The sequence below is a fragment of the Excalfactoria chinensis genome, chromosome 6, assembly GCF_039878825.1.
Source record: "Excalfactoria chinensis isolate bCotChi1 chromosome 6, bCotChi1.hap2, whole genome shotgun sequence".
Classification (NCBI taxonomy): domain Eukaryota; kingdom Metazoa; phylum Chordata; class Aves; order Galliformes; family Phasianidae; genus Excalfactoria; species Excalfactoria chinensis.
Window position 1 is genome coordinate 22,863,279 of NC_092830.1, and position 8,696 is coordinate 22,871,974.

An 8,696-nucleotide genomic window follows, 5' to 3' on the forward strand; every position below is an offset into this window, starting at 1 on the left:
GATTTGTGGTTTTCAGTGAAGGCATTTCAAATAATCTAGTACAATAAATATCTTCAATAAATATAGTATGTTCAGGGCTATTTTCCTCCAGGTTCATATGAAGCATTTAAAAGCAGCAAAAGGAGAGCAGTCTGGCATTTCTCTCTTCAAAACTTGTTTAGATGGGTGCTCTTATAGGAGTTGTTCTTCAGATTGTTGAACAGCTCCTTAGTGCCATTCTGCCACTGAAGAACGAGGTCCATAGGAGTTTTCCCATCCTGATGAACAGAGAAAGCAAGAACTAATTTCAGTTGGTGAATGTATTCCTTTATACTTCCCTAAATATTTGTACAGTGCATCTGATGTGAGACCCATCTACATGCACAGGGTCAGGTACTCTCATTGCTGAGATGAGTTCTTTTACCCTCCTATCTATTCCATGGCTATTCAGCCTTCTGGCAAAATTTCCCTCTATGTGAGTGGGCCTCCACCATGTTAGCAAAGTGTGACTAGCAGAGCATGCCACTGTTTCTTTGGATCCAGTCTAAACCAATTACAAATACATTTAGGTGAAACCTCAGTAAGCTCTTCTGTTGAGAATTTGGATAAGAGTGTGTGCAGGTTTAGTTAGATTATGAACAACATCTAAATTAAACAGGAACAACTTCATTGTGCAGACAAAGCCTGAGTGAGCACACTTCATGCCTTTTTGGTTGTGATCTTCCTCATTTTCATACCTAGGTGAGGGGTAATGCTGGGAGTGGCCTTGCAAGTTGGGGCAAGGACTGATTTCTCCCTTGTTTCTTCCAGATGTAGTTGATTGCTAATCAAAAGCATTGATTCTTACTGGCTAAAGGAGATCTCTTAGGCTACGGGGCTCCTGTGTTTTCAGGGGGTGGATGAAGCCCAGGAGCTGTGCAGACAGCAACTGTGTGCATAGGTCTTTTTTAATAGGTAATATGATTAAGTAAAATAGGGTGTGGTGGTGGTTTAAGTTGCAGCTGATAGATTGAGCTTTTAGTATAGGTATTGCTTTTTTTCTCTGCTCCCTGATCTCCCCCAAGTTGCGCTTCCCTGTGTCAGCTGTGCTTTAATTAACTCTGTAGTGATTTAATTAAGTCTGTTCACAGTAGTCTCTTCTAGCCTTAAAACCCATGAAGCTACTCGGAAGGAAAACTTCTGAATTACTTACGCCATTCTTAATGGTTAGATTTGCCCCATAGAGAATCAGAAGCCGGACCATTTTGTAGCGGTTCAGCCTGACAGCATCATGCATCGGCGTGTCACCTTCCTAAGGGGCAAGACATGGGTCAGCCTGCACCACGGATCAGGTCACTCTGTGTCAGCAGGGGTTTTCATGGGGAAGTGGAGTCATGAAGACAGGCAGCAGACCAGAGCTGAAGGTAAGGACTGGTTGGTACTTACTCTGTCTCTGGCATTGAGGTCTGCTTCACAGGCAATGAGGTGCTCAGCACAGTCGTACTTCCCTGTTCTCACAGCTACGTGCAGAGGGGTGCTGAGCAGCTGGGTGGGAGAAACAGGAAATTTAGACTGAATATAAGGGAAAAGTTTTTTACAGTAAGTGTGGTAAGGCACTGGTACAAGTTGCCCTGAGAGATAGATGTCCCATTCTTGGAGACATCCAAGCTCAGCCTGGATGGGGTTCTGAGCAGACTGATGGAGCTGTGGGTGTCCCTGTTCACTGCAGGGAGTTGGACTAGATGGCATTTGGGGCTCCCTTCCAACTCAAATAATTCTACAAAGGCCATCGATGGCGTTGAGCAAGCAAATATGGTATCAGAACAGACACCAAAAATGATCTTCTTGGGGAGCTTGCTGCCTCTAAAAAGCGGTTGAGACCCAGAGGAACATACCTTGTCTTTTGCATTTCTGTTCATTCCTTTGTCCAGTAAGAATTTCACAATATCTAGGTTTCCTCCCCGGCATGCCCAGTGCAGGGCAGTAGATCCAAGCTATGGCATAAAAAACACAAGTAATTTAATTCAGCACAATGCACAAGAAGAAATTTAGCTAATTTGATCCAACTTCTAAATGAATTCAAAATCATTTTTCATGCATTTTAACTTAAAGTACTTCCCCATGATTGTTGAGTCATTTAAATTAATGGCCCCTGTCATCTTGCCCTCCACCTCTCCAACACCTATTTCCCCACAGCCAAGCTCTGCTGGAAGGGCTGCCTCCTCCCTGTAGGTGTTACCCTGCTTGCCATTCCTCTGATTTCTGACAGTGCTGCAGGCATGGCTGGTTGAATGAGGGGAGTAAGGCTGGCCAATGCCATCTATTTAGCAAACAAACTAAGAACTGGGAGAGGAGGAGTGAAAAAACAACTGTCAGAGTGTTCAGCAGAGTGGATGTCTGTCCTGAGCACAGGGATCTCCTGGTGGAGAATGCATACTTTGCACTGGGCCCTCAATGGGACCCTGCTATCTCCAGCACCTGCTCACAGCCCGACATGGTAGTTTGACCTCAGCTGTCCTACCCTTCTCAGGGCTTTATGGTTTGTGGCAATCTATTGGTGAACGTGCTCCTCCAATTCCTGCATTTTCCTTCAACAATTTTGACCAGGCAAGACAGACATTCCCTCCTGAAGCCTCAGCAGCGTTATTCTAAGGATAAACTTGAAAGATAGCGTAAAGTCTTTCTAGCGCTTTTCTTGTGTGTTTATTTTAGCAGCTACAAAACAATGAGCAATTTTTTTTTGAGGCACATGTTGATGGACATACCATATCTTTCAGTTCGAGCAGGGCTCCGGCTTCCACCAACTTCTTGACCACCTCTAGATGTCCTTCAGAGCATGCTCTGTGCAATGCGGTACGCTTGTACTGTCAATTAAAACAGTGCTAGGTCAGATATCAAATATGGCACAAAAAGATCTCTTTAAATCTTTTATCTCTGCTTCCCTGGAATGATGGCAAATCTATGTGATATGCTGATTCATTTTTAAGAGCTTATGCTTTCGAGACCTGAAATCTCCTAAATTTTAATAGCATCTTAATCGCAGTGAGCTGCCTACCCAGCATTTCAAAGGGTGTGAGGAATATCTGCAGTGTGGCATTCAAATTTAAAATGATGCCTGTTGAGTTCCTCCATCCAACACACTATGCTATATTTTGCAAATGCAGCTTATGCATTATGGAGTACAAGCAGCATTGCTTTCTTGCATGTGTATTTCTGCAGACAGATTTCTTATCTGTTCATCTGTAGCATTAGAAGATCACCTGTTACAGAAAATCAGGGTCTCCTGGTCACCAATTTGAAACTTAAGGATTCCCTTGAAGTAATACTGTTTAGGAGGATCCCAGCAGCCCCTTTGTCAGTGGAATACGTAATATGTTAAAATTCCAGAATTTATTTATCTCACCCCACTCCCAGTTCTTTCTTCCTCAAAACTGTGTGTACCATAAAACCTACTGGTGAAAGTTATTTTTGTTCTGTAATAAACATTCTTGTGCAGCAGGCTGCAAAGTAGGAAGGAAGGGCATACCTCATCACAGACATTGGGATCCCCTTTGTCAGACAAGTATTTTTCAATTACTGGCAACTTATTCTCCAGCGCAGCTCTGAAGAACATGGCTATATCCACTGGCCCTGTCTAATGGAGAAAAATATACAGGAGATGAATACAAGTGGTACAAAAGCCCATCAGTCCTTTCCCAAAGGAGCTCACAGTGAAACTTACAATGACTTCTGGTTCGGGTTCCTTTAATAGGGGAGCTTTCACTTTCCTGCATTTCTTCTTCCTCTTCAGCTGAATAATTTTCTCAAGGTCCTCCAAGCTTTCGAGTTTTGATTTCTCCTGTAGTTTTTTCTTCTTCAGCTGAAACAAATGAGGAGAGGCAGCAGTGTGAGCTGGGATCAAACACAAATGGTGGCGCACGGTGGAAGAATTGCCGCTTGCAACTCCGGGGGCCTGGGTTCGAATCCCCCCTGTGGCGCAAGTGGCAGAACTGCCGCGCTGCTACACAGAGGGCTTGAATCCTGGGAGTTGGACTCGATGATCTCTAAGGTCCCTTCCAACTCGCACGATACTATGATACTATGATATGATACTTCTTCCCTCCAGAGTGGCAGGACAGGAGTACTACCATTTGGTTGAATCCAGTTCAGACCGGCTTAATTTTGAAATAAGCTGCTGTTTTGTGTTGATTTGTACCAGGGCTATGGCTAATGGACCATTAGAATACATTGCTAAGTGTATGAGAAATTCTGCATTGTTTACAGATTTTTTCATATGCCATTGTACTTCTTCCTAAACTCTTTCTTCAGCCATACGTTGTGGGATATCATGAGATTTTCTTGCCTGTGCAAGGCCAGGAGTCCAAGCAGCCCTGCAGTCCCTTCTGGACCAATGTTTTAAGATGTCTGCAGCTAATGAGGACTGAGAGGCCCCTGCAGGTTTAACTGCCTTCCACTAGTTATTTTGCCTTCAACCACTTTCATGTGGTAGCCACTGATTTATCGTAACTTAATCCTCTTTGATTTAAAAAAAAAAAACAAACAAAAACTCCCTTAAATGGAGTATTTGATTTACAACAATTTTAGCATTTCAATCAGTAAGTGTTGTATTCTGGTAAACTAGAAAGAATGCCACCAATGTCCTTAAAGGGACAATTCAGTATTTAAGTCTTCTTCAAGCCTCTTTGTTCAAATCAGCCCTGCATGAAGTGAGTATGGGGCACTGCTGGCATCAGCGACAAGTGTGTTGTCTTTGCTGAAACATAAGATTTCAGGTACCATGAGGTGTCCTTGGCTTTGGAAGAACAATTCAAAATAAAGGGTTATCTCATGACAAATTCTATCCCTTGGCATCTTTAAATAATATATTGGTAAATAGATTGGTGAGGTCCTGCCACATGGTATGGGGTTTGTTTTCCAGGTGAATTCTTGTTCATGGGTTCTGCTTCAGAGTTACTGTCTGCGTGAGTGGGCTGCACGTCTCTGCGTTCAGTGGGTATTAGACCAACTTCCTTTGGCAGTAGTTCCCAGGGGCTTGTTTATCTAGCCCACCATGCATGTATTTCTAATTTAAAAGGAGGAGAAACTTCACAGAGTACTGAAAAAGTGTACAAAAGATGATAAAAACCTAAGTATAAAATCCAAGAGCCTACCTCTGCCTCATGCTGCTTCTTCTCATGAGCCATATCTGCTTGGGTCGGTAGGTGATCGGAGGCTGTCTTTAGGTCATCTTGCTTCTCTAATTTTACTGCGGCTTCATACTCTCCAGTTTTGAAGTCCTCAGGCAGGAAGCTGCTGGTATCTTTATCATCAGCTTTCTTCCCAGTCACCTGTAAAGAAAACATGTTATGAGCATTAGTTTGATGATTGCAGTTTTATTATGATTAGTTTGATGATTGTTCCCCCCTGGGAACATGGGTCAGTGCGTGGCAGACTGACTGCAGGCTTTGTTCAGCCTGTGCCTGGTTAGGTGTGCTTGTTGGTAGCTGGGGCAGGCATGCTTGCAGGCAAGTCTTCTGCATCCCCAGAGCAATCCCCTGCTGGCATCCTCAGTGTTTGGGTCAGGACCATGAGGCCGCCTCACTGTAACTCCCTGTTTGACCGGCACTGAGCTGCTGCTATGCTGACAAAAGCCATTGAGTTGTGAACATCCTTTTTGTTCAGAATTTTCCTGCATTTCCACTCACCAGCATTTGGCAGACCTATCAGAATGCTGTGAAAGGCTATGCTGGAAGGAGCCACTCTAAGCAGGCACCAGCACCCTGTGGGCAGGGGAACTTAGCTGCCAGAGTGGGAGGATATGCTTTCCCCCTTGGGACCTTACAGTCTGACTGAAACACAGTGCAGTTAAATTGGGTTGCTGAGTAATTTCAAGGCTGAATTTACCTATTGCTGTCAGTACCAAAGTTCCCATTTATAGCACTTGGCAAATGAATGTGAGGTAGTTGCTGTGCTGAAGCTGTGTGATGCTGTGCTGCAGCACAGCTCTTCATAGCTTTTGGAAATATTTTGGATGTCTTATTAAGTACATTCAAAGAGTAACTTGTTAAATTATGGATGTTATGATTAAGTTTAACACTAGAGTAATTGTTAGGGCCTTGCCAAGAGTTTAGGATAGTGCTGACTATTCATATATGGGAGTTTCATCTTACCTGTGCCATCTGGGGGAAAAAGAAAGTAAAGAGTTCCCATATAATTCTCCAGTGCTTTACTGGATTACTCCTCTTTTCCCAGACTGTTGGTCATCGTTAGTCTGAACTCTGCAGTGGAAGGTTCTATTGCTTGTGATCTGGTTTAGTTAGGGGCTTTCAAAACTTGTTGTATCATAAATAGCAGTGAGCATAGGAGCTGTTAGTAATGCCAGGTGTTGAATTAAAAGTGGAAAGATAATAATTTGGATCCCTGCATTTCTGTCTTTTCCCCAGTCTCTTACTGGATTGGAATTGTAAAGTTAGTAGCTCTACACATATAAGTGTGTTAATCAAGATCAAGGAAAAACACACAGCTAAATTTTGGTTGTTCTATACTTCCTGGTGAGTTATGTTCTGATGCAAAATTCAAATGACTGTGTAGTTATACCAGTGGCTAGCCCCCTTCCCTAGCAAAAGTTAGTGGAAATACAGTAGGATAATGAATTATAGCAGATGCAGCTTTTGAGCACTCTATGCAGGTAACCCGCTCTGTCACCTCAGTGATCCACAAAGGCTGGTACAATGACAGTCCAGAAAGGAAAGTAATTACAAATAAAAGAAAGAAGGTTGTACCTACCAGCTCCTCTACTTTCATCATCATCATGTTTGCTAGTGTTTGAAGGCTCTACTCCCCTGTGGATGAAACTCCCAATGCTCAAGCTGGATCTGCTGGGACCACCACGCTAGCTTTGCTTATATATCGTCGGGAGAGTTATGCTTGAATGAGATAATCTTCCAACCTTGGAATCCGAGTACGCCTGAAGACTTGCCAGCTGAGAGGTAGGCTCATGCTCATTCCAGACATGTTAACTAGCCAGATCTAGTGTCGAGACCAGGCGGGGGGCGTCAGGAGGGTGAGGGCAGCTGAGTCCTGCAGTCTGACCGCACCGCGTATGTACATCGGAATGAAATGTGAGCTCATCATGCCTTTGGCCATGACCGCATGGCTCAGCAATGCGAGTCATCCTGTGTCCCCAGTGCCCACTGGGACAGCTGTCTGTTGATGTAGTGCTATAGCTTCATCTTTATTTATTTATTTATTTATTTATTTAACTGACATTCAGATGACTGCAGGGTGCTGGGAAGGGTAAGTGGCTTATGTACAGTACTTGGAGTCATACCTTCCTGATAAGAGGATCGTGACCCCTTAAGTCTTGGAAAGCCATTCTTTTCATTGCTATTTATTCTGGGATGATAAACAGTTTTAGGGGAAAGGACTTTTCTTATCATAATGACTGTCTTCTATATTTGTTGGGAGGAATTTTCTGAAGGGATTACTAAACCAAAATCGTGTCTCTGGTGCTATAAAGGGCCCATGACATGAGAAGTTACAATCAGTGTAACATGTTGCAACAGCAAATTTTGCATTTTTCTACAATGCTGGCAGTGACTGTAAGCAAAATAATGAATGATGTCATAGGCAAAAAGGTAAAACTAATGCTGTTTTCTCAGACCAAATTTTCCATTTGAATGCAAGAGAACAGGTGCACAAAAGGGACTTGTTCAGCTTTGGTGGTTAAGATGGGTTACAGGAATAACTTTTGGATGTGTTTGGGGTACAAGGAGTTATGGAGTACTTTGGTAAAAGTAAAGGGGCAGGCTTTTCTTGTGTCATAAATCAGAATATCCTGGAAGGAGGAGAAAGAACACCAGCAGAAAGTAATGTTGCAACAGGAATAGGCACTAATCTTAGTATTAAAAGAGCATGGATAAATGCCAAGGAAATCAGTTCTGCAGTGCTCGGAGTCTCTACCAAGTGGGGCACGAGCAGGACAAGTCACCTGGCTGAAATGAGTCCAGCTCAGGTGCTTCCGGTACAACATGTACATTAGAGCTCCATGGCATTAGGACCTAGCTATCTTGGGTGTTGTTTATCTCATTAGCATCATTAGCATGCTGTGTTCATGACACTGACCTTTCAAGGTGTCTCTCCTCTGAACTATCTACCAGTAATGTGAGTACATCCAAACTTGTCTTCTAGTGCCCATCATACCTATGCCCTCCCTTTCCCTGAAATGAAGCTGGACATCAGGTGGTTCCCTTACTACTCAGAATATATATATGACATTAGAGGATGAGCCCCAGAACTAAAATAGAGTATGTGGCAGCTCGGGAGCCTTTCGGAACATTTTTTTCCAAACAGAAGTGGAGTCAGGATATCATTCCCAGAGAGTGGTATGTCCTGAATCACTGCAGGGCCCTTTCTTGCAGCAGCATTGTACTCCTGCTAGATGTGTCTGTGATCAGAGGCAGCTCTGCTTAGCTTTTTCTTATCTGCAAATGTGCAGTAACAGATTATCTTGCTCTGTATTGTTCTGTAAATCTTATATGGGAGATTGTCTTGAAATCTGCAGCCCTAGTAGGATGGCTGAAAAGATCACTCCTTGTTTAGTGCTAACAGAACACAGTAGAGAACTGACAGCCCAGTATATAAAACTAGATCATCAAAGTCTATTCAAGACAATGTAAGTGGATGTAGATCTTTCTCTGCAAATGGTCAGTGAATCCAGAGCCCACATGAGCTTTACACCTCAGTGTTCCAAAGGGAAA

At 43.3% G+C, this 8,696-nt stretch overlaps 1 protein-coding gene across 1 annotated transcript; it reads right to left on the reverse strand.

Annotated features, from left to right (window-relative positions):
* Positions 1 to 83: 83 nt before the first annotated feature.
* On the reverse strand, positions 84 to 6,750 carry ANKRD1 (ankyrin repeat domain 1). Its single transcript, XM_072340582.1, has 9 exons — positions 6,724 to 6,750; positions 5,109 to 5,285; positions 3,680 to 3,817; positions 3,485 to 3,592; positions 2,724 to 2,822; positions 1,854 to 1,952; positions 1,405 to 1,503; positions 1,172 to 1,270; positions 84 to 257 (listed from the first exon to the last, which is right to left on the reverse strand). The coding sequence occupies exons 1-9, from the start codon at positions 6,748 to 6,750 to the stop codon at positions 147 to 149; spliced, it is 957 nt and encodes a 318-aa protein (XP_072196683.1). The 3' UTR covers positions 84 to 146.
* Between the last annotated feature and the right edge of the window lie 1,946 nt (positions 6,751 to 8,696).